Source organism: Typha angustifolia, chromosome 5 (genome assembly GCF_048772165.1).
Source record: "Typha angustifolia cultivar Huaian chromosome 5, ASM4877216v1, whole genome shotgun sequence".
Classification (NCBI taxonomy): domain Eukaryota; kingdom Viridiplantae; phylum Streptophyta; class Magnoliopsida; order Poales; family Typhaceae; genus Typha; species Typha angustifolia.
Window position 1 is genome coordinate 2,310,568 of NC_133243.1, and position 26,824 is coordinate 2,337,391.

General features: G+C 39.5%; 1 protein-coding gene across 1 annotated transcript in view; it reads right to left on the minus strand.

The window, feature by feature from the left end:
• Positions 1 to 14,482, minus strand: part of LOC140760187 (homoarginine-6-hydroxylase 2-ODD-233) — a 49,773-nt gene extending 35,291 nt beyond the window's left edge. Inside the window, exons 1-5 of the mRNA XM_073097033.1 lie at positions 14,322 to 14,482; positions 12,975 to 13,090; positions 5,115 to 5,233; positions 4,925 to 4,988; positions 4,754 to 4,821 (exon numbers count right to left, since the gene is read on the minus strand). Of these exons, the coding sequence (XP_072953134.1) occupies positions 4,754 to 4,821; positions 4,925 to 4,988; positions 5,115 to 5,233; positions 12,975 to 13,090; positions 14,322 to 14,355 (401 nt within the window). The 5' untranslated portion in view covers positions 14,356 to 14,482. The remainder of the gene's footprint in view (positions 1 to 4,753; positions 4,822 to 4,924; positions 4,989 to 5,114; positions 5,234 to 12,974; positions 13,091 to 14,321) is intronic.
• Positions 14,483 to 26,824: the final 12,342 nt, after the last annotated feature.

Consider the following 26,824-nt stretch of genomic DNA (forward strand, 5'->3'; position numbering starts at 1 on the left):
GCCAGCTCCTCTCCTCCCGAGTCCCGACTTCGAACCCTAACAGCCGCCGCACTCATCTCCCTAGTCCCCATGCCGCTGCGGCAGTCGACCATTATCTCCCTAGTCCCCATGCTGTTGCAGCCACCGACCATTATCTCCCTAGTCCCCATGCTGCTGCAGTCGCCGACCATTATCTCCCTAGTCCCCATGCTACTGCAACTGCCGGCGTCATCTCAGCATCTCCCCTACTCTAAGATTATCGGCATCTCCCCACGCCACCGGCTCCTCCCCTTCCGAGTCCCGACTCCAAGCCCTAATAGCCATCGCCTTCATATCCCCAGTCCCCACATCGTTGCGACCACCGCCTCATCTCCCCTACCTCTAACATCCCCTACCGGCTCCTCTAAACTGTGTTAGTTTGTTATAATAATCTAAACTCTAAACTTTGTTAGTTAGTTATATGGATTTTGTTATGATGAATTATTAAAATTGTAATTTTGATGTTGTATGAATTATTGAAAATAGGTTATTTATTTTTATGATAAATCAATAAATATTAAATTTATATAGGATTTATAAAATGAGTTAGATAGATCGTGTTAATGTGTCGGGTTAACATGATCCATTTATTGAACGGGTTAGGCGGATCATGTTAACTTGTGGTGTTAATGTGTCGTGTTAACCCAACCTGTTTATTAAACGGGTTAGGCGGATCATTTTATGTTACCCGTTAAATAATCGGGTCGTGTTCGTGTCTACCAAATGCAACTCATTTATTAATCGGGGCGTGTTCGAGTCAGAGTGAAGTTGACCCGACCGGATTGCCACCCCTGTAGGAAATAAAACAAAGAGTCCTAAGATCGAACAAAAAACAAATTACTAAGCTAATCTAAACAATCTCGAAATCTCCCTTAGATTGGTTTTTTGTTTCGCAAATGGAGTCCGAATCTAAAGATGTCTAAGGAAAAACGTAGATCATGACATCACTGATCTAATATATATAATATCATATTTTTTGGATATGGTATGAAAATTTGCTAATTATTTTTTCAAAACTGAAACTGTAAATTTCAGCAATCTAGGAACTCAGATTAATTCTGACTCAGACTCAATTCAAACTTGGATCATATCATTGTAAGTAAGAGAGACTAGATTCTAGATGAAAACATCATATATCCAAAATGAATATAAATGATGGGGCTTATGGATTAAGTTAGCAAAGCTATTGCAATAATTAAATTAGAAGAAATTAGTTACAGATTTTGAGGTGCATAAAATAGTAGCTTTAGTTATCTTATTGCACTTTTCAGGTATAGAGAATCTTATCCTCCAAATCTAGCATTTAGATGAGTAGGACTACTTATCATATTTATGTAATTAGCTAAAGGGAAATATGTTGCGTACCTTGTGAGTGAATAGAATTGATTTTCATAATGAAATGGTGTGTTTTGTGAAATATTATATGAGCAATAGGATTTGGATTTGACATGATTTCTCTATATCTGCTACTTAGTTACATTTCTTATTTGATGCAAAGATTCACATCTAATTTATGCAAAAGTTCAATTTTGTCGATACCTTGCTTTGATTTGCATGAATGCACTATAAAAAAATTGTTATCTTGAAAGCGCTATATTTGTTGATTTCAGACTCAAAATGAGCTTGATAATTGAAGTTTTTGTGAAGTTATATATTGGACTATAGGCTTAAAAGCCATCATTTGAGCTATTTGACAGGAACCATGCATTATAACGGTTGGTCAGTAGATGAACTAACATGTGATAGCACGGATAGAAATTCGAAAACTCTAGTATTCCGGAGTATAAATGGGATGGATCCTAGTATCTCGGAGGTTAATAAGGGTGGGCTCCATTAGTTGACCTAATTCATTGATACTATATATATATATATATATATATATATATATATATATATATATATACTTGAGATGTTAAGTATATCCTAGTATCCTAGTTATGTGATATATGATGTAGTTTTGTTTATGCTACATGCATTGGATTTATGCATTGAAATTCCATTTGGAATTATGGTTATTTGCGTACTCTGATATGATTTCAATAGCATATTCAGTTTTTAAACTCATTATATTATTCCCCCCATTTCAGATAACACAACACATGTACTTCTTTAACCAACTTGCATCTCCACCTCTGCCAGTGACACAATAATAACAGCACAATGATTGTAAAGCAAAATAAGAAGCCTACTGTTTCATATTTGGACTAGATTTTCATTTAGGGGTTGCTAGATTTTCCTTTAGGGGATTGCATGAGTCCGGACTGGTGATGTTACTCATCATCTATATAAGGACCTCAGCAGGTTTCTCAAGGCATCCAAGTGGTCCCTCAAGTCTAAGGAGTAAAAAACATCAATTGTGAGGAAATCAATTGTTCGAGAGCAAGTCTACATCACCATACATTATCAAGAACCTTAGAGGAGCTTCATTGACTACTATCGGTACTTAAAGTGATCTAAATCAGACCAGCAGTGAAAATTGTAAGTTTTCTTATAATTACGATTTTAGTGTAACAGATTGATCACACATCCATGGTATTTTCTTCTCTACATTGAGTTTTTTTTCACGTTAAAAAATTGTTGGTATTGGTTTTTGATTGGTTTTCCATATCTTGTGGGCCTATGCAGTATTACATGTCCCCTATTCCAGAATTCCATTTGGTATTAAAGCATATTTCTCTTATTTTAGAGAGAAAACTAGATATAGATTTACCTAGAAAGAGACAGTCTACAGTTAAAACCCCCATTTTTAGATGGCACTAATTGTCAGAATTGGAAGCCTAGGATGAGGGCATTTCTCAAATCGATAGATTGTGAGTTTAGCTTGCTATAATTAATGGTTAAACTCCATGTAGGCAAATAGGATAAAATTGACTTCAGCGAGTTCCAGTTCGAACAGAAAAGTTATTATCATAACTTTTAGTCACGTCTCTTAGGATGAACTCCGGAGAAATTCTACATGTGAGGAAGCTAAAGAAGCTTAGGATATTTTTACAGACGACATATGAAAGTGCAGCCACTGTTAAATTGTCAAAACTTCAGAGATGACTGCCCCTTCAGTTGGAAGAAAATGAATAACTTGATGAGTTCAATGCAAAATTGAGTGATACTGCAAATTCATGTTTCAATCCTGATGAGAAAATTTTTGAAAGTAAAACTGTTACAAAAATTATGAGGTCCTTACCCGAGAGATTTCTAAGCTAAGGTTACTACTATAGAGGAAAGTAAAGATATTGATTCTATTAAAGTAAAACAATTATAGCAAATCTTCAAACTTATGGATCTACTCTAAGGTTCCCTAACAAATGAAAATGCATTGCATTGTCATCTGTCAAGAAAGATGATTTTGATTCTGATGATGATATTAATTGTAAGATGTTTGTCTTATATATTAAAAAAATTAAGAAAATTTTTAAGAACACTAACAATTCTGCAGGGAAAATGAAAGGAAAGAGTCTTGAAAAGGGAAAAAATTCTATTAATTCCTAAAATCCTCTACTCCTAAAGGTACCAAGCCTAAGAACAGAACTCAAGGGGAGAAATTCAGTGCTATGAGTGTCATGGTTTTGGGCACATTGCTCAAGAGTGCGTTGGTCACAAGAAAAAAGGCAAAGCTATGAAAGTTACTTGGAATGATTCGGATGATTTTAATGAAGAAGAATCCAAGTCCTACCAAGATAAATATATTGTCTTTATTATTTCTTTGATACCTGTTAATGAATGCTGTGAGATGTCATTTATAGATGAGCAGGTTGAAAGTGAGAATGATGAGGACATTGATATGGAAATCCAAACTGCCTATAACACACTGTTCCAAGAATTCTACAAGATAAAAAGGTCAAACGTGAAACTAGTAGGAAAAATCAAAGCAGCAAGCAATTAAAAGAAGTCCTATTAAACCAAGTTGAAGATCCGAAGGTGGAAATTAAGACAATACTAGACAAGAATAGGACACTTCATGAGAAACTGGATAACTCATTCTCACTCTTTTGACTCATGAAATACTGTTTTTAACTTTTTATTGGATAAAATTCGGCACTTGGAATAAACATACATGAAAAAATGAACCAAAAAGACAATTTACTTAAGAAAATTAATGCTTAATTTTGAATTACACAAGTCTAACATTTGCTTAAAATTGAATCAATTACAAGTTCATGACTTCCTATTTAGGAAAAAGTCGTGTTTAGAGTAAGAGTCTAAGGCTATGTTTTTCTGACCTAAATGATGGATAGACAATATTTGTAGATTAAAAACTACTATAAAACCTCCTGATTGAAAACTATTTTATGATGTTAAAAGATAGTAGGTTGTCTTAATATGACACAACTTGGGTTTATATATTTTGAAAAGATAATACAACTTGAAAGTCATTAATAAAACACCTAACTAGGAAAGGAAAGTTGATGAACTTCTTACATGGTAGACTTGTTATTTATGATGCACTATCTAAATCTCCTAAAACCATGAGGAAATTCTTCAAATGTCTTAAAGCATGAACCTAAAGATCCCAATGGATGAAATTAACATTAAGAAAGTGTAGCATCAATGCAGGGCATGTAACATAAGAACCCATACCAAGTATCATATATAAATCATAGCATAGAATGAAGTTCAAAACAAAAGCAAATGAACCACCAAAATCCTCAGCTGAAGTAGAGAAAGAACAATAGGCAATCAAAGCTACTACTCCACAATACTGCTATAATAACTCAATTTTGGAGCATAATTGACATACCATAAGTTATGCCCTTCTAGAGGTTTACCTAGAACTCCATAAGTTCCAGATTCCACAGGTCTATAGCACTGCATTATTATTTTATTGATGAGTTTCTATATAGATATTTATTAGTAAGATGTTAAAAATGAAAACAAATATATCCAAGTACATGGAGAAACAGAAACTTACATCAATAGCTTCATGCATATCAGGTTTTCCTTTAGTAATATTTTCTCCAACTCCCTGATATCCTCTGATGAGCAAAACCAAGAACAAGTAAACAGCATCAGATTCCACATGCTTTTAACTGATTAGGTATAAGATCTGCCATTTGTTGCAGCTAATCTAATAAATTTGTTTTAGATTAAAGAAGCATTACCTGTATCCACTCTCTGGGGTCATCTTAACCCTAATCTTTTCCTCATAAGGAAGATCAAAGAATTGATGTGTTATATCTCTAACGTCATTGACAAGTGAATCAGGAATGCCATGACCTTTCTGTTAATGATAGGTGGTTAAAAATAGTTGAAACATGAAAAGAACTGTGCATATATTCCTCTATTTAATTTAATATAACATGGAGAACAAAGACACCTATTTCACTAGTCAGTAATGTCGTAGCAGGAGTGAACTACATTTCAGTTTTCGTATGATATAGTACTGTAATATAGCCTTTCTTGTACAACATATTGAGTATGACAGATTGAAGATAAATAGAATCTAGTGAAAGCAAAAATAATCTATCTCAGGGCTCATGCCATGTAAAAGTAACATAAGCTATCCCTTTTGGAGCTTCAGATAACAAAACTATCATGTAGGAGCAATAACAAGGATAAAACAAACTTTCACCAGTGTTTGTGGTCTCAAAACAAACTTTTAGCGGGCATCCGGAACAGATAAAAAATGCATGAAAATATCATAAATGCAGGAAAATTACCAAGGGATTCTTTCATTTGGCTACATGATGTCTTAACTAAGGAAGATACAAATTAGACGTGATGTCATTACAAGAATTGGAGGTTTCGACCGTCTGACATCATAGAAACCTAATGCCGAAGCATAGTGATAAATGTGAATTTTAAATGCTAGAGATCAAGTAGTTGATCTTTGAAGTCAAAATTGAGTCAAGACCAGCTAGACTAAGTTTATTGGGGCCATTCTTCTATTTTTGTCATTTATTTGACATACTTAGATGTATTTTCTTAACTTTTGTATTTAGGTATATTTTAGGCTTAATTTAAAGGTGTATGGGTTAATAAGTTAATAGTTTATTAGGCCTTGTTTGCTTTGAGTTTAGAAACCCCCCCCTGAACTAGTTCAAGGACCCCTAAAGACCTAAACTAGTTTAGTAACCAAACATTTTATTTTTTATTTTTTTCATATCTAATCAAATTTACTCTCCAAAAAATCAAGACTATGAAATGAGACTAACTAATCGAGTTCGGTGCTTAGTCTCAAACCAAACATTAGCTCGCTTGTATCGGGTGGCCATGATAGCATATCCATAACTCAATTCTCCATTCTCTTTGATACAAACTAAATCTGATTGGATCACATCATGGGGATATTAGGCTCGATGGATCAAGTATATTTATCTTTTAATTAATTCATGATGTAAACTTTTGATATAGATCTAGTTAAATCATGTAAGCCCTTAAGGCAAACCTAATTAAGTCATATAAATTCTTAAGATAAATCTGGTTAAGTTAAGTAAGCCTATAAGACAAGTCAAATTAAGTCATATAAGCTTTTAAGATAAATCCTAATTTAAGTTGTGCAAAGTCTTTCGAGCTAGTCTTAATGGGACTTATTGTACCCGACATTTATATAAGAGGAGTTGGACTCCTTTGTTTAATCATTCAATCATTGAGAAATTATTTTAGTCTTAAGTTATCTTAGGAGTAAGGGTAAAATAATCTAGGAGTAAAACTACATTAATCTTCTTTCTCCACCATCACCACCGCTATCATCCCTTCTATAACCTAGATCCACCACCTTCCATCCTCTCCATCAACCATCATTCACTCTAACCGAAGCATAAACTCTCTTGTTGCGAATCAAATAATTGATCCGTAACACTCTTCCTACACACTATTTTATAGTCATATCGAAGTAGCTTAAATACCCATCATTGTTATGCCAATGTATGTATTCACTGACCCAAAAAGTAAGATAAACTTCATTGATCAACGAGAATAGTGAAGCAACGACCAATAAGATATGGGCGCCACTTTGTCACAACATGAATAATGGCCAATATCTCTTGCTCATATGCAAACAGTTGCTGAGATTTGGGTGAGAGCCTTGTTGAGATAGGTCAGGGATCGACCTTCTTGCATGAGCATAACTCCAATGCCAACCCTCGAAGCATCATATTCGATGACGAATGTCTTCAAAAATATCAAAACGGGTAGCCTTCCACTTCTCGAAAGCATCTCGTGTCTTAGCCATCCATATAAACTCATCCTTTTTCAGTAAGGAAGTCAGTAGGGTAATAATCTTATCATGCCCAATAAGATGACAATAGTTGCCCATAAGACCACAAATTCGTCAGTAAAGGTCATCTCACCCAGGGTTCCTAGTTTCGGTCGATCCCGAGTGGGATCGGCCGAAACGGATCGGGATCGGCCAGCCGAAACTAATCGGTTGGGGTTTCGGCCATTTCGGCCAAAATGGGTGGGAACGGGTCGGATCCGACCCGGGGGACATCAATAATCGATGTCCCCATCCCCCACCTGCCTCTCCCTTTTCTCTCTCTCTTTCTCTCTTTTTCTCTCATTCTCTCTTTTCTTTCTTTCTTTCTTTCTCTCTCTCTTTCTCATGGATCTCTTACTCTTTTTCTCACCAGCGACTGAGTAGTGAGTAGATCTCCGTCTCTCCGATGACCTCGACCTCTGGCGACGTTCTTCGACGACCTCGATCCGGCGACCTTCGGTAAGTTTTTTTCAGTTTTTTTTTCCATTGTATAGCAACTGCAACAATGCTGCTGTAGCAGGTGCTGCAGCAGAGACTTCTTTGCTAGCAGAGCAGCAGCAGAAGCAGCAGCAGCTTTTCTACTGCAGCAGCACCTGGTGCTGCTTATGCAATTATGCCTCATAAATTTTAAATTATTTTATATTTATTTTGATTTTTGTTTATGTTTGTTAGTTGCAGTCTTGCAGAGCTAAAATATCAATGGCTCCAAAAGAGAAGTCATATGATACCGACATTGGGTGATAACATTATAGCACTATTGGGCAAGATAAAAGGTGTGTTAAATATAACTGGTATGGAAAGAAAATAAGTGGTGGTATCAGCCGTTTGAAATAACATTTAGCTGGAAGATAAGGAAATGTAGCAGCTTGCACTCAAATGTCTTTGGAAGTTAGAAAGCAGATGTTGGCTCATTTAATTGGCAAAAAGAAGGATAAACAATCTACACAACAAAGAGAGTCAATGATTCGTGAAGAATTGATGCATAATCCTGTACAGATTGATAATGATAGCAGTGAGCAAAGTGAGGAGGAGAGACAGATAAGGAGGGCAATAAAAGAGAGCAGAAATATACATAGAGAAGAGGAAGAGATGAGAAGAAGCACTGGTAGTAACTTTCAGAGATCTAGATCAGTTAATATACGAGGAAATAGAGAATATGGGGGCAGCAGTTCTACCCATAGGACTCCTGGTGTTACAGCAGAGTCTGAAAATATTGGACCAATGGATACATATCTTCAGAAAAAAGTGGTCGTACACAGACTTCAATCAAGACAGCTCTCAAAGGAATTAAAAATGCAAAGAAACACATTGGTAGAGCTATCTCTAAATTTTTCTTCTACAACTATATTCCTTTCAATGTAGCTGATAGTCCTTACTATCACACTATGGTAGATGCTATACAATCAGTAGGGCCTGGTGTTCCCCCTCCTAGTTCAAATGATATTGCTACTAAATATCTTGACTCAGAGGTAGATGAACTTCATACTTATATTGAGACATTTAAACGGTATTGGGATGAATTTGGTTGTACACTGATGTGTGATGGGTGGAGTACACAAAACAGAAGAAATATAATTAATTTTTTAGTGTACTCTGCTTTGGGGACAATATTTTTGAAGTTTGTGGATGCTACTGCTCATTTTAAAAATGCAAATTATATTTGTCAGTTGATGGATGAGGTAGTATAAGAAATTGGTGAAAAAAGAGTAGTCCAAATGGTTACTGATAATGGGGCAAATTATAAAGCTGCTGAAAATTTACTGATGATTAAAAGACCTCATTTATATTGGACGCCATATGCTGCATATTGTATTGATCTGATGTTAGAGGATATTGCAAAAGAGCCTGAAATTGACATGGTCATATGTGAAGGTCAGAGGTTAACAAATTTTATATATAACTATGGTTGGGTTCTTAATTTACTCAGGCAAATGACTGGTGGTAGGGAGATCATCAGACCCGGTTGGGTTCATATGTCATATGTGAAGGTCAGAGGTTAACAAATTTTATATATAACCATGGTTGGGTTCTTAATTTACTCAGACAGATAACTGGTGGTAGAGAGATCATCAAACCCGGCGTCACTAGATTTGCCACTCACTTTTTAGCCTTGGAGAGCATCATGCACTATAAGGATGATATTATGCGGATGTTTACATCATAGGAGTGATCTATGAAAATTAAGAATATGAAACCTAAAGATAAATCTTTAGGTGAAACTTTAAAAAATATGGCTCTTGGAAATACATTTTTGGATAATATTACAATTGCCACCGAAGTATTTGAGCCTCTTGTCAAAGTATTAAGACTTGTAGACAGTGATGACAAGTCTGAGATGGGTTTCTTATATTAGGCAATGGACATAGCTAAATAATCAATAAAAAAATGTGGGCTAAAGTTATAAGAAGTGGAAAATGATTAATTCTAGATGGAACAAACAACTACATAAAGATATACACGCTGCTGGTAAGCATGCTTTTAAATTTTAAGTTTTAATTTACTTTTATTTATGAATATTTAAAAATTTGAATGCTTACAATTTTTAAATTTCTACAGAGTATTTTCTTAATCCAAGATTTCAATTCTCTAAAAATGTCAATAATGATAGTGAAGTCTTATTGGGGGTTAGAAAGGTAATCAGCAAGCTTGAGCCCGATATTCATAAACAAATCCTGTGCGATAAAGAAGTAAGTTATGATTCAATTAAATAATTTTATTATTATTTGTTTCAAGTTTTAACTTTCAATAATCAATATAATCAATAAGTTAATAATATATTTCTGATTTCAGATGGAGAGATATAGATTGAGAGCTGGGCAATTCAGTACTGCTAAAGTTGCTGCATCTATATCTCATAACACTCCAGCTGAATGGTGGTCTATTTATGGATGGGAGAAGGCATCAAATTTGACGTCAATAGCAAAGAAGATTTTAAGTCAAACTGTGTCTTCATTACAGTGTGAAAGAAATTGGACTATTTTCTCCTTAATCCACACAAAAACATGCAACCGATTGACAATGGAAAGATTGGAGAAGTTAGTTTTTTGTCATTATAATATGAGATTGAGGGAGAGAAATTTAAGAAGAAAGACAGAAAATGAACAACTGATTGATTTAAATCATGTTTTTGATGAAGAAGACCCCTTGACTCCATGGATCAGAGAGATAGATGACAGGTTATTAGATGACAGAGATAACCCATGGTTAGATGAAATATTGGGAGAGACCACGACGAGGGCAGAGGCTGGTACGAGCCATTCAGCAGCGAGAGATAGTATACCTACTAGTACTAGTCATAGTCCTGACGATACATATAGTGGTGAGATCATTCCATCTACATTTGTTGAGGAAAGTCAAGGAGGCATAAGGAGTGAAGACAGAAAAACTGAGGATATATATACATATTAGCGACGTCGTCATGAGATGCATTTTGGTTCCTATGATTATGGTACATCGAGTATTTATTGTTTGGAGCCATCACAAAATCCATATGCTAGTTATTATCCTCAGTATCCTCAGTATTCTCAGGCACAAGATCCAAATGCTGGTTATTATCCTCCTCAAACGCAAGTCACATAATAAAATCCATACAATATGACTAGTATGATGGAATCACTTTTTGGAACATTAGGTCTCAGACATCAATATTTACAAACTTATGGTGATTACAAGAACCAGCTCGGTATTCAACAAAGTTTTAAATTTTGAGTAAGTTAATACATTTTTTTAAGTTCTTAGACTTCATATGTGGGTAATTTTTGTTTTCTTATTTTTTGTCATTTTTTTAAATTTTTCTGCATTTTTCTGCATTTTTAAATAATATTTAGAATTTTATATAATTAAAAAATAGTCCGATCAGATACGAACGGCCGATACGACTGATACGTATCGTTTTTTTGGACAACCGATACCGATCCCGATCCCGATCCCGATCCCGATATTGGGAACCTTGATCTCACCAAGTTTGTAATTTTCTCAAGGTCCGCCTCTAGGAAGCACGAATACTCCATTTTGAGCAGAGTATCCATATCTGATACTTATCAGATACGATATGGCCCGAATACATATTCAATATGTTTTTAGAGTATCCGGAATTAAAATAATTAATTTTTGTTTTCGAATATGGGATGGATACAATTGGATATGGTTCGAATACGTTTGGGATACGGCTCGAATATGTTTTGTATACAACCCGGATATATTTTTGGTTTTAATGGGTAATCAATGCAGGTTTAATTTTATAAACTTGTTACCCTACCCGATTACCCATTAAGCTTATTACCCTTTCGTCTCCTGATACGATTCGGACTTCACCGACGTCGTCTCGAGCATGGATTCACTTTAGGAGTGTTTTTGTTTCATGTTTTAGTGTTTAATTTCCATTAAAATAAGTTTTCTATAAGTCGCGTTCAAACGCGGGTGGAGTGAGTTCGAACGCGGTTTGTGAACGGGGTTGTGCACGTGGGTGAAGAGAGTGCACTGTGCGTTCGAACGCCTGCATCACGTTCGCAAATACCGAGAGGCGCGTTCGATCGTGCGTTCGAACGCGGTCAGGCGAGTTCGAACGCGGTCGAAGAAAATTGTATTTTTAGGGTTAATTTTGAGTTGTTGGTTAGCCTTAAAAAGGATGTGAATGGCAACCAAAGTAAGAATTGATTATTGATTATTGAGAATTGAGTTTGCCTTGCCTCCTTCGTCTTCTTCGCTCCCGTTCCCTCAATCCCCGGCGATGTCAACCTCCCTCGACCGGCCAATCACCCTAGTCCCTTAGGGGTGGCCCTCTCCTCCCCCTTCTTCCAATCTATCCAACACTTGCCCTAATCTTTCCATCATCCATAACCTTTCCACCATCACTTTTTCACCGGTGCCACCCCATTAATGCCGGTCCTCCATCAACCACCATTACCTAGGATCTCGTGCCTCCATCCACGGATCCAAAATAGAGCATCCTGACGTTCGTCCACTAAACGGACAATATCTCGAGATCCCCAACTCCAATTCGCCTGAAACTTGATTTGTCGGAAAGCTCTTTTTAAGGCAACAACATATCAAAATTTCACGTCGATCCGATGGCGGTATCTTTCGGGATCTTATTTCAAAGTTCCGTGCCAGATCTAGTCCAAATCAGGAAATTGGAAGAGATCGAACCTTAGCCTAAAGGGGAGATCGTATCAATTTGGTATCAGAGCTCCATAGCCCTAAAGGAGAGATCGTATCATCTCCCCTCCCCCATGCGCCCCTTTTGTTATCCGGCTCTCTAAAAAATAACGTGCCCTAGGCCCTCTCTTCGACAACTGAATGGCATCGCTCCCCCTCTCTCTCGACGAACTAGCTGATGACGACACCATCAACACTGATCTTCCTCTCACTTTGAAATCGACTGAAACTCCAAAAAGTTTCATTTTTTTTCTAGAGGTGAAACTAAAACCAAAACTGAAATGTCGATCCAATTATAGAACAACTAAATAAAACATTAAATGCATGTTCCATAAATTAATGGGACTACTTTCAAGTTTTACATACTAGGAAATATGGGACAACAAACATGTATCGGGATTTATTGCGATGATGCAATATGTGAATGATAAAAGAGCAAGAAGACATGCATAATGCCAACAAACACATAGCTGAAATGTACCATTTAACAACAAGATAACCTGCCTAGATTCCTCAATGCTGACTATCATGATGTATTGTAAAACAGAGAAATTAGTTCATGTAAGATGGTTTCAACATAAATAGTGCACAGGAATTTCAACCATACCACATAAAAGAATCCAGTATCTTTACAAGCCTCATCCAACAATCTAACAACTTCCAACAGATCTTTGTCTTGAACCATATTTGGATCATCAATCTTATTGACAAGTGGACTAACATCTGAAGATAAAAACAAACTACATAAATGAAAATATTATATAAGAGACCGAAATTATTTTGTAGTAGTGAGGTAGAAATTTCATTCAAGTGAAACTCACTGTCATGTCTTAATAATTCCAACTTGTGCCAAGAATTGGGAATTATAAACATTTCACTTAGTTCCATGATTCTAACTTCTTAAACTAATCTTCCCAAACAAAATTTGAGTATTTGACAATGATGCGCAACTTATAACAAAGCTTCTTATGCTACTCCCTTACAGTTTCCAAATGTTCCTTCATGTTCTGTTTAGTATATTATTAATCATTTCTTAGAAAGTACAACTTACTACGGCAAAAGGCATGACACCACTCACTATAGTGTCATGGGCTCCAATAAGAGAACTTTTCCCTTCCCAGTGCCTGCTATAGCGAGAGCATTATGCTCTGGAAGCATTAACCATTCAACCAAAAATATTGACAAAATTTGCACTCATAAGCAACCCATAAAATATTCTGAGAAAAGAATATTCAGACATTCACTTAATTCTATTTTAAAATGTTTTTGCAAAAGCCACAACTGTAAAGAGAATGCTCATACAACAGTGCTTGTTGACTTCTCAGCATCTTGCCTTCACTTAATGTGATATACTGAGATGAAGATTGTTCTTCAAGTTAAGATGGCATTTCCAAGGCTTTCAAAAGTTGTGATGCTCTATAGATTGATGGTCAAGACAGCAAATTCACACATGAGGCTCTGTTGTTTATATTGTTTAGTTATGAACGTAACCAAAACTAAGTTGTATATTATCACCATAAACTTGTTTTTAGATTATGTACTGCAGTATTGTTTAATACCCGATATATGCTCATATCCACTTAATACAACAAGAATAATGACTCTAGAAGAGATTATGTTCGCCAAAATTTAACAAAGTGGGGCTTTAATATGTTGGAAATTATTCTTAGGAAGTGGAAATGAAGAAGAACAAAAACCTAGAAGCAAGCAATTAATCTCCCTCTATATAAATTGCTTACAATAGTAAGAACACAGTGGTATCAAATTCATATCCCAATCTAATTTCACCCCAAAATGGTAATTGGTAATAAAAAGTTGTGTGAATAGCGTAAGATTGCTGCCATGTGATCTATGCAGTCTAACGGATAGAAATCGAAAGAGGATAAATTTCGAGTTGTCTCACTAAATTAAAAACGAATTATTATCAAGAAGATGAAAGAAGAGAAATCTATACCTATTACGGGTATGGCCTTGAAGTCGGAACCCATTGTCGCTGATCAGTAACACTTCGGAGAACAGCCGTGCGATCGAGCAGGAGACAAGTGATCACCGACGCATACGACTTGGAGGCTTTTAGTGAGTCGTTTACGTATATAATAAGGATTAAGGAGCGCTAAAAGACACAGCACTGAGCACTCCGTAAGCCGTAATGACTAACGAGGCATTTAGTAGGACCTGAGACGTGCACGTGACCTGAACGTGGTGGAGAGATGTGATGCCTACTCGATCTGCAGGGCGGTCGTAGAAATCCGAAAGTGACACGAGTAAGTCTTAGCTACTGTGACAGTAGCGAAAAAGAACCGGACGGTGACAACCATTTCCGAGTCTATATTCTTTCCGGGATAAATGTGATTGTTCTCTTACTAGCCTTAGGGCTATACACAACAATATACCTTTAGGAAAGTGAGTTCCTATGATATGATTCGAGTAGATACCTTATGGATATTAGGCTCATGGAATAAAACATTAGTGTAATGCACTCCTGACCCCACCCCTGCCAGGCATGTGCCCGCACGGAGTATGCTATAGGATAGGCAGAGCCCGTCATGCGGACATACACTTATACGTATATAATCTATTTTAAAATAAATCTTGTTATCATCCAAATAAACATGTTAACATATCAATATTATCCATAAAAATTGTTCAGATTACTACATAATTTGACAAGACCCATACATACCACAACAAACGATCAAGATACCACACCGTCCAACCTGTATAATATTTCTTATTATATAAAACACGATCTAATACAATAGAATACAAAAATATATATTGGTACATTTCAAATAAGCTAATTTCTATACTATCTTACATCTAGCCACATCATCTTTGCTCTAAAGATGTCTCTTCATGATATCTCAAATCGCATCATATCTGAAGGGAGGGAGTTAGAAAAGAAAGAAATAGTCATGAGTTAAAGGCTCACTGAATAGACCTTACTCTGAATTAGTGATGTTAAATAGAGAATAAATTATGTATTAGACAACATGAATTAGAAAGAAGTATTATGTCATGAATGAGTATAAACATGTATGGTACATATCATGTCATGACTGATCAATTATATAATTCTTGATAATATATAAATAAATATCAAATCATACCATCATATCATCATCATAACTCTCTCAAATATAATACATATGATATATGTCAATTGACCATGATCATATTATGATATCAAATGCAACTATATATGATGCATGATGACTACTCAATAGTTAGTTAAATCAAAGAATAATGGAATCATATGTATTTCTCAATATCTCAATCATCAACGTTAACTCCAAATAACATAATCATCATACTAGACTATTGTGCACAATCAACATCTGGTACGTAGTCTCAAATTCAGCTCAAATGGTTAGAGCATACCTATTACAAACCAGCTTAATCCGATTCGTAGCAGTTGAGATTCAGATATGCACGAGATCTGAGATCCTTAGGTTGAGGCATGGATTCCTAGGTATAGGATGGAGGTGATGATGGATTGGAGACCGATAATTAATGGAGGTGACTCGACAATAGATGATGGGGATGGTGGCTTGTAGATATGGATGCAATAGATGGTTAAAAGCTATAATTGGCCTATAACTGTGGTAGCGGTAAAGATAAAAATTGTACGGGAGGTAGAGACGATTAAGATAGAGAGATGAAGGGGGAGAAGTAAGTCTGCCATAGAGGACTAGAGGGATCAGTGGAAGAAGGAGATTAGAAGCTAGATGAGAGAGACTATGCCAATGAAAGAGGTGGCGCTAGTTGGTAAAGGAGGAGGAGGGAGATGTAGAGGCCGGTGGCCTAGTTTGAGAGAAATGTCAAAACAAAAGCCAATTAATCTTTCATTCCAAGCATATCTAAATACAAGCCATAATGATACGAACCGAGTCAAATCAGATCACATCAAGGGAGATTGGGCTTAATGGATTGAGTCTAGTTATTTTATTTGCTTTAATTATAGTCTTATTAAATTAGAATTTATTAGTTAACTAATTCAACTATGCGTAGTTTTAGGAAAATGTTCAAAGGATATTCCATAGACGACCAAATATTACAAAATTACTTGGAGAGGATTGAAGATGTCCTGATCTACAACTTCTGTTTACAAAGGTTTCTCCAGATTCAGACTCTATCTATGGCAGAATAAAGAATCAATCCGAGAAGGATAAGGAGTGCTGATTTAGCTAAGTCTAATTAAGTTATGTAAACCACTAAGGCAAGTTCGGTTAATTCATGTAAAGCACTAAGACAAGTTCAATTAAGTCATGAAAGTTTCTAAAGCAAGTCCTAGTTCGAGTTGTATAAGCCTTTAGGGTTAGTTTAAGGCAAGTCATAGTTTGAGTCATATAAGCCTTTAAGGCTAGTCCGAGTAGGACTCATTGTACCCGACTTCTATATATAAAGGGGTCGGGCTTCTTTGTTTAGGCATGGAATTGAATAGAAGGAATATTCAGTTTAAGTTAAGTTATTTTATTTATCTTGGCATTACTTATCATCCTTATCTTTTACCGTAACCATTAGATCATCATTATCTTTTTAGGAGTAGATCTAAGTTAGAAACTCTAATTCTACTTCCAACCCATAGCCACCATCACCTCTAGTAACCACCCTATCTTAGAACTGTCCACCATCACCCTTGGTCGTCCACCACTTTCCGATGACCACCGTAACGTCGGATATTTACTATTCTGACCTTGCTCCACTATTTTAATTATATCTTTCTATGATATCTGATTAACGTGAAACCAAAGCCATTAGAACTTTATCTCGTAAGCTACTACCACCTAAATTTTCATAATCATCCTACGGACGGATCGTTCCAAATCTGATCTACAACACATAAGGCCCTATTTGATAGAAATTAAATCAAAAAGTCTAAAACAAATTTAACTAAACCAGTCTTATCTTCTTGGATTAACTCTTCATTTTTCTATAGATAGATATAGAATTTAGAGAAATCGTGAATACCAAAGTTGTAGATCTAAAGGTTCGTGATCTTATCCAACTAGTTTGATATTATTCAGATTTTTATAGAATATTTTTCCGAAACTACGCAGAGTTAAATTTAGCTAATTAAATAAAATCTTAACCTACTAATGCTCTAACTAAACCAAATAATCAAATAAGATAATTAGACTCAATCCATTAAGGTAATATCTTTTGAGGTGATCCGATCTAGTCTGAATCATATCATTCCACCATGCTTCCGTTCACTTTGTCCTCAAGGTGTCCATAGTGGTTTCCAAACCTTTTGTATTTGCCAAATCATTCCCATCAACATTCAAGCCGAGTCCAAGAGCACAAAACTTGTGGAGGAGGCCATGGCTCGGCCAAGTGTAACATAATGTAGCCCGCTGATTGGTGCTCGACTAATTAGTCCAAGGCTAAGATTTATGTTACAAACCGGACTGATGAGGGATAGGTTGGATATTTGGGTTGAAGGGAGTTCTTGATGGTGATGGAAGGGGGTGGAAGAAGATGATATGTGGATAGGGATATTTGTGATTAGAGAAGGAAATAGGACAAAGAGGAAAAAGAGGTCGCTCCTAGAAGTAGGGCTGTGACAGATGGAAGAGAAGGATCTAACAAATGTAGGCTAGGGGACGATAAGAACTTAGGGCAAGAAGAGAAGATGAAAAGAGAGAGAGAAGGAGAGAGATAGAAGAAGAAGATAAATTTCATAATATAACCCAACTAGGGTGTACTCCACAATATTTAGAGGCTACCCCTTGGACTCAAATAACAAAAATAAAGCCCTAAAAACAAAGTGTTCTCACCACGGCGCATTTGAATGCAAAATTTTCATTCTCTGTCTTTGCAAACGTGTGTAGGCATTTGAACCGGCGCGTTCGAATGGGCTCGAGGCCGTTCAAACGCACAAATCTTGTTCTCTATTTTTGCGAATGCGTGCAGGTGTTCGCATAGTGCGTTCGAATGTGGTCCGAGGTGTTCAAACGCCCCCAACAAAAAGCCTTATTTTCTTCCAAAACAAATTTATTTTTTCCGATACAACTTGATCCAGGTCTAGTTGTATCAATCCACCACGCTTCCGTCACCTTGACCTCAAGGTGAGAAGTTCGGAAAGTGTTCCATGATGTCCTCAGATTCCCATGTCGCCTCGTCGAAATGCCGTCCGAGCCACTCCACCAAGACAACCTTCCCAATGACGCCTCTGTCTCACCAACACACACACCGACTCGTATGCCTGTATCTCCTCCACTTGATCGGGTATCTGTGTGCTCACTGCTTGATCTGCTACTCTCACTCGCAGTAGTGATAGATGAAACATGGGATGAACCTAAGATCCCTCCGGCAACTCCAATTTGTACGCAATAGGTCCCACTTGCTCCAATATGCGGAACGGTCCAAAATACCAATGTGCTAACTTGGGATTGCATATAGGATGTAGGGTAACTCGCTGATATGGCTAAGCTCACACAATATAAGTCCTCGGCCTCAAACTCCAACTCCCAATGCCAGCAATCATACATAGTTTCATGCGGTTCTGGGCCGTTGTCATGTGCTTCCGTAATCTCTATAAAACCACATCCCAATCTGCTAGCTCTATCTCTATCTCCGTCCTCACTGTCCAGTAACTCTTCAATGACTGGTATCGGGTATCTATCCTTGACGATTATGGTGTTCAACGTGTGATAATCTATGGAGAAACGCTAGCTGCCGTCCTTCTTTCTCACTATCAAAACTGGTGATGAATAGGAACTACGGCTCGGTTGAATAATGCCTTGCTCCAACATCTCCGCAACCAGCCTCTATATTTCTTCCTTCTAGATGTGTGGATAGCGGTAGGGTCGTACATTTGCCGGTTCGGCCCTAGGTATAATCTCAATCCTGTGATCAGCGTGCTTGGCAAGTGGCAGGCCTCATGGAGCCTCAAAAAGTCCAGAAAAGTCAGCTAATAAACTATCCAAATCATGACGAGTACCTAAGTCAAAGACGACTCTAGGTAAAACAGCCTAATTCGGAGTTAGCCACCTATAAATTGTGGTGTGCAGCTTTTTTGCTTATTATGAAATGAATCAGCTAGTTTTAGCCCTAGGAGTAGCTATAATCTAAATTGCCTCCTCCAACACCTTCAAAATTTCCCTCTACACCTCCATTGCAGCTCTCCTCCACCGCTTCTCCACCAGGTCGTGGCTACGCTCTCTTGACCCCAAATGAGAGAACTGCCACAACTAAAAGCATCTGCAACTCCTTCAAATCTAGATATGCTTTTCTAGAAATTGGGACACTACAATTGGTATCAGAGCCCTTCCTTCCTTGAAACGTTTCCATGGCGCAAACTAGATCTAGAGCAGCAAGGGCAGCAGCAGATGAAGCTCCCCACACCTCTGAATCATTAGGATTGAAGACACCTCTCCCCTAACATTGACACCATCGAGAGACCACACAACTCTGACCATGGTGGTACCACCTCCGATCGCACCACCAACACCACCTGAGTGGCTGGCCTTCCTTTTGCAAGAGCAGGATATGAGAGAGAAGGAAAGAGAAGCACCATTGGAAAGAAAATTTGAAATAATGTTTTCCCTTATTTTTGGTTGTCAAGGATCTCCTTCCACATTTGCACCAGCAGCAGCAACAGCTGCAACAAATACTCAGGAGCCCCTAGGATTTCGTGCAAACCAAGACCTAGGGTGCACTCCCCAAGGCCCAGCCCAAGATGCACCTGGTTCATCTTATCGTGTAGCCTATGAGCCAGATCCAACCACTAGGGTTCTTAATGAACTAGTTAAGTCTTGGGTTCGCTCTACTGAACTAGACACGCAGATTGAGCCACAAGTTGCATGGTTCAACATCGAACCAGAAGAAGCAGATCTGTGGGCAAGAGGGCCAAAACGACAATCGGGCCAATGGAATCCACACCAAAGAGTTCAACTAGTTCAAGGGTATAGAGCGTAGAACCACCCTTGGGCTCAAGTGGGTCAAGATGAAAACCAGATTCCTGGAGTTCAAGTTCGTACTTTGCAACTTGAATTTCCTACTTTTTCAAGTGGAGATCTGCTGAACTGGTTGCATCGAGTCGAGCAAGTATTTGACTACTAAGGGAGCTTGGCGCACCAACAAGTTAGACTTGTGTTGTTATACTTACAAGATGAGACGTGTGATTAGTTCTGGGTTGCCAATCATACCCAACCATTTCAGACCTGGGCTGAGTTCGCTGATGCCATATGTAGGCGATATGGTCCAATCCACTACAAGAACTTTGATGAGGCTCTACACCGACTCCAGCAGAAAACCACGGTGCAAGTGTACAAAGCTCAGTATGACCGAATTAGCAATTGAACAAGAGGATGGTTTGACTTGCAGCACGCTCAGCTTTAATTGGGGGACTCAAACCTGAAATCCGAACTGAAGTGAGAGCCATGAATCTGATGACCCTCTTGGATACCTATACATGTGCAGAGGTCATGCCGGAGAAGCTGCAAGAAATGGGGTCAACTAGCAGATCACGAATTGCCTCGGATTGGAAGAGCACACGTCCTACATCAAGCTCGACTCCGTTCAGACCTAGCCCTAGGTTTGGAATGGGATCGAGTTGAGGAGCACCGAGTGCACACCTACCATCACCTCGAGCACCCTTGACCGATGGTGAAGGGCAAAGGAGTAGCCAGCGGCGACTTACACTTGCTGAAGTAGCTGATCGCAGATCCAAAGGCATATGCTTCTACTACAAAGAACGGTTCACACTGGGCCATAAGTGCAAGAAGCAACATGCGGCGATCTACTTGATGCCACTGAAGAAGAGGAGGAAACTGAACAATGGGAAGATGAGCATGAAGACCATGAAGAGGCCGCGGAAGAAGAGGAGATGATGCACGCTGAGTTGAGTCCCCATGCCAATTCAGGCTTATGTGCTCCTAGGACACTACGGGTAGAAGTAATGATCAAACGAAGCCAAGTTGAGATTTTGATTGACTCGAGCAGGACCCACAACTTTGTAGAGGAGAAGATGGTGCAGCGATTAGGCTTGACCATAACTCCTATTATTGGATTCAATGTCGCAATTAGAGATGGCACGGTTCTTAGGACTAAAGGAAAATGCGAGCGAGTCAAGGTGCTGGCACAATAGTACGAATTTGAGCTTAATCTATTACTCCTCGCTCTCAAAGGTGAGGATTTGGTCTTAGGAGACCAACGGCTCCAAGTGCTCGGTCCCATCACATTAGACTTTGGTACAATGCGAATGGAGTTCAAATCCAAAGGCAAGAAGGTGCAACTAGAAGGGATCAAACCGAGCCCAAAAGCATCATTTCAGGCCCTAGAAGTACTTCCACAAGCTGGCTGTATGGCTTGTTGATGTTGTTTGTTTCAACCCGAGAAGGACCCAGAGCATTGAGTAATGAAATTAAGGCTGATTTGAATTCTTTCTTGCGTGCCTACCCACGAGTATTTGAAGAACCAAAAAGGGCTGCCCCCTGTTCAAGCTTGTGACCACCACATTGAGATCATACCAAGAGCTGGTCTAGCTAATGTATGGCCCTACCGGTACCCTCATGTTCAGAAGGAGGCAATCACAAGGCTGGTGCATGAGATGCTAGATCAAGGGATCATCCAACTGAGCCATAGTGCATACTCTTCACCAGTACTTCTTATGCGCAAGAAGGATAATTCATGGTGGTTCTGTGTGGACTATCGCACCCTTAACTCGATCACCATTAAAGACCAGTACCCTATTCTGGTCATTGAGGAGCTCTTAGATGAGTTGGCAGGTGCAGCAATCTTCACCAAACTGGATCTGTTCGCAGGATACCACCAGATCCGAGTCCGAGCTAAAGACGTTCACAAGACAGCCTTCTGGATTCATCTGGGCCACATAATCTTAGCCAATGGTGTAGAGGCAGATTCAGAGAAGATAATGGCCATGGTGAGCTGGCCTAAGCCGAGAACACCCAAGGAGCTTGGAGGGTTTCTTGGTTTGACTGGACGGTTTGTTTAGAGATATGGATGGATTGTGGCACCTTTGACTGCACTCCTGCACAAGAACTGGTTCAATTAGAGTGAAAAAGCTGAATTTATATTTTTGGAACTGAAACAAGCTATGATGAGTGCACCAGTCCTTGCCTTACTTGACTTCACTAAGACCTTCGTCGTGGAATGTGATGCATTGGGGACAGTCTAGGAGTGGTTTTAATGCAGGAAGGAAGACCAATGGCATACATGAGCAAGGCTCAATTGGAGAGATCGCGCCATCTCAGCACCTATGAGTGCGAAATGTTAGCTGTGGTTCATGCAATTGAGAAGTGGAGACCTTATCTACTTGGGTGCTGCTTCATTGTGCGCCGCATTGATCAGCGGTCGCTGCCATACCTCCTAGGACAGCGAATCCATACTCCAGCGTAACAAAAATGGTTAACCAAGTTACTCGGGTATGAATACGACTTGGTCTACAAGAAGGGCAATGAAAATGGTGCTGTAGATGCTCTATCAAGGGAATCAGAACCGGCTGAACTAGCAAACTTGTCTGGTCCAACATTTCCTCTCTTGTACAGAATCATGACTGCCATAATTATAAGGGATGGCCTGATTCTGATCCAAGGTCGCATTATGGTGCCTACAAATGCTGAACTTAGAAGAGATTTAATCAGCTATTTCCATGACTCTCTAGCAGCCAGCCATGAAGGTATGTGACTAGAACTTATCTCCGTCTTAAACGCAGCTGTAGATGGACAGGGATGAAGAAGGATACGCGAGCCTATGTCAAGGTTTGTGATACATGCCAATGGGTCAAGATTGAGTCAACCAAGCCCACTAGCTTGCCGCAGCCCCTGCCCATACAAGATCAGATCTGGGAGGACCTCTCACTTGATTTTATCGAAGGCCTGCCAACGGTTCAGAGAAAATCTGTGATCATGGTTGTGGTTGATCGGCTCCGCAAGTACGCGCATTTCATCGCACTAAGTCATCCTTACACGGCTCGGATAGTAGTAGAAGTTTTTATATGCAAAGTGGTTCGTCTCCATGGGGTTCCATGCTCTATTGTGTCCAATTGAGATCCTATCTTCACCAGCAAGTTCTGGACTGAAATGGCATATCTCCAAAGGACAGAGTTGAAGATGAGCTCCACCTACCATCCTCAAATTGATGGGCAAACTGAAAGAGTGCTACACTACTAAGCAACCACGAAGATGGCTGAAATTCCTCCCATGGGTGGAGTGGGCATACAACACGAGCCACCATTCTGCATGTCACGCCTTTTGAAGCTGTCTATGGAAGACAAACCACCCACTCTTGTGGCATATCTTTCAGAACGACGTTTAGAGAGGACAGAAGTAGAAGAAGATCTAATGGAGTGGGATGAGCAACTCAGAATTTTGAAGTTATATCTAACTCGAGCTCAGAATCAGATGCTTGCTTCAAGTTTATGATCACAAACACACGAATCGAGTTTTTGATGTAGGAGATTGGGTCTTTGTCAAACTACAACTATATCAGCAAATCTCAGTTTGACCGGTGCCCCAACCAAAAATTAGTTCACTGTTACTTCGGTCCATACCAGGTTGTGCAGCGAATTTGTGAGGTAGCATACAGATGTGAGGATACATCCTATATTTCATATGTCAGTTCTACGAGCGCGAGTTGGAGCTAAGAAGGTCATGCTAGATCGACTTCCTGAGCCTATCACAGAAGACCATGATCTGGTTCCACTTCGGACTCTAGCCAAGCGAAGAACATGGGTGGGAGGTCGACTTGAGACCCTAGTCCTAGTGGAGTGGATCGATGGGCCAGTTAAGGACCCGACATGGGAGTTGGAGTCAAGCTGATGCAATGCTTTCGAGAATATTCACCTTGAGGACAAGGTGAATGGAAGTGTGGTGGAATCTTATGACCCAAGCCTAAGCTGATCTAGCCTAGCTAAGGAAAATCACTTGATCTACTATTGGACTCACACACTATCCATCTTAGATTTGCTTATTTCCTTTAAGTTGTTCAATTAAGACCTTATTGCTTATTAGACCTAGTTGGTCTAAGTTTGCTTATTGGCATTAGTCGGTCCAGATGAGGGTAAAATAGCCTAATTCGGATATAGCCACCTATAAATTATGGTGTGCAGCTCTTTTGCTCATTACGAAATGAATCACCTAGTTTTAGCCCTAGGAGTAGCCATAATCTAAATAACCTCCACCAACACCTCCGGAATTCCCTCTACACCTCCATTGCAACCCTCCTCCACCAGGTCGTGACCACCCTCTCTCGATCCCAAACGAGAGAGTTACCACACCTAGAAGAATCTGCAACTCCTTCAAATCCAGATCTGCTTTTCTAGAAATTGGGCCACTAGAGAGATAGAGGAGGGAGGAGGATCATTGGCGTCGGTGGAGGTGGCAGCGGTGGGTTCCAAGGACAACAGTAGCAAATCTATAAGAGAGTAAGAGAGAGAGAGAGTAAGAGAGTAAGCGAGAGAAAGAAAGAGAGAGAGACCTAAACAGAGAGGGGATTTATAGAGAAAGAATGCGATACAGGAAGGGGAAAGGCAGCGGCTCTATGGTGGTGCTGGGGCTCGTTGTGGCTAGTTGGCTGCAGCAACGGCATTACGGGGTGCCTGGAACCCCCATGCCCCATGCAAACAGCATGGGCACGAGGTCAGCCATAGTGTGGCCGGCCACATCGTGCCCATAATAATAATAAAAAAAATTTAAAAAATTATTATATTTTTTTAGGTTGGGTTGTTACGGTTGTTTTGGAAGGTATGCCACAAGAGTGGGTGGTGGTCTTCCATAGATTTCGGCTATGGTGAGCTAGCCTAACCCAAGAATAACTGAGGAGCTTAGAGGATTTCTTGGCTTGACTGAATACTACCGGCAGTTCGTTCAGGGATATGGACGGATCGCAGCACCTTTTAACGTGCTATTGCACAAGAACGAATCCAATCGGAGTGAAAAAGCTAACTCTGCATTTTTGGAACTGAAATGAGCTATGACGAATGCACTGGTGCTAACCTTATGACTACACTAAGACCTTTGTGGTGGAATGTGATGCATCAGGGACAGGTCTAAGAGTGATTTTGATGCAGGAAGGAAAACCAATGGCGCATACATGAGTAAGGCTCTATTAGAGAGATCACACCATCTTAGCACTTATGAACGCAAGATGTTAGTGGTGGTCCATGCAATTGAGAAGTGTAGACCTTATCTACTTGGGCGCTGCTTCATTGTGCGCACTGATTCAGTGGTCGCTGCCATACCTCATTAGTGGACTCAGGTCCGACATACAAGCGGAGGTCAAGGCCATGAGGCCTAGGACATTGTTGGAGGCCTTTTCTACAGCGGCCATAATGGAGGAGAAGGTCAAGGAGCTACAAAGAAGCACCAAGATGCCATGGAGCCCTACAGACTGGAGAGGATCTCGGCCCGTTCCATCAAGCAATGCTGGATTTGGTCCTCCCACTCGGTCTCAAGGGAAGTCCCTACCACCTAGTGATCCTCTCATTGACTTCGGAGGGCAACGAAAGAGCTTTCCCGATGGCTAACCCCAACACAAATCAAGGAAAGGAGGGCCAAGGGTTTGTGCTTCTACTACGATGATTATATTCCTCGAAGGGGATGTGGAGAGCGAAATGGAGCCATGGGGTTATGAAGAGGAGGTAGCAGATATGGAGGCCGGGGACCACGAGGATGAGGTGCACGCCGAGTTGAGCTTACATGGCTATTCGGGCTCGTGAGCACCCTGAAACCTATGGGTAGAGGGTTCTATCAAGAAGCACTGAGTTGAGATACTAATTGACTCTAGTTGTGGTCGAGGAAATGGCCTTGCACCCGTTGACCTTGGCGATCCTGGCAGCACATTGTGTGTGCAGTTGCGGTTTGTCAAGGTGCTCCTTGGGCCTCTGTGGTGTTCCAGCCCCCTTTTGCTGTTATCTAAAGCTCCCTAAGCTTCTCTTGCATCACTCGAGCTGTGGTGAAAGCCTCAAGCAAGGTCGCTACCTGAGCAAGATAACCTAGGAGTAGAAGTAAATTAATACCCCTTCATCACCATTGCTGCCCATCATCTTCCTCACCATCATCATCGCCATAATCCCTCCTTCCACCCTCTCCATCTACCATCATTCACTCTAATCAAAGCCTACACTCCCTTTTTGCGGATCATCTCTAGTGGTTCATAACAATTTGATATCAGAGCCATCGTTATCCTCAGACCAGATGACAATCCCCCGAGGGATGGCAGCAAGAATAACTAGTGAGACTTCTATGGTCAGGGATCCACCACCAGCGATGCCTACCTGAGAGCACAAATCCACCATTGGAACCACCGACCCCACCACCCTCGACATCTCAGTCGGAGGTGCTTCAATCCTTGCAATAAATACAAGCATTCATGGCTGAGATGGTGTCCGCTATTCGCGAACTCTGTGATAAATGGACTTCACGAGCACAAATAGAGAGGAGTGTTGCGACTCCCGGACCAATGAACGCGAAACCGATTAAAGAGGAGGAT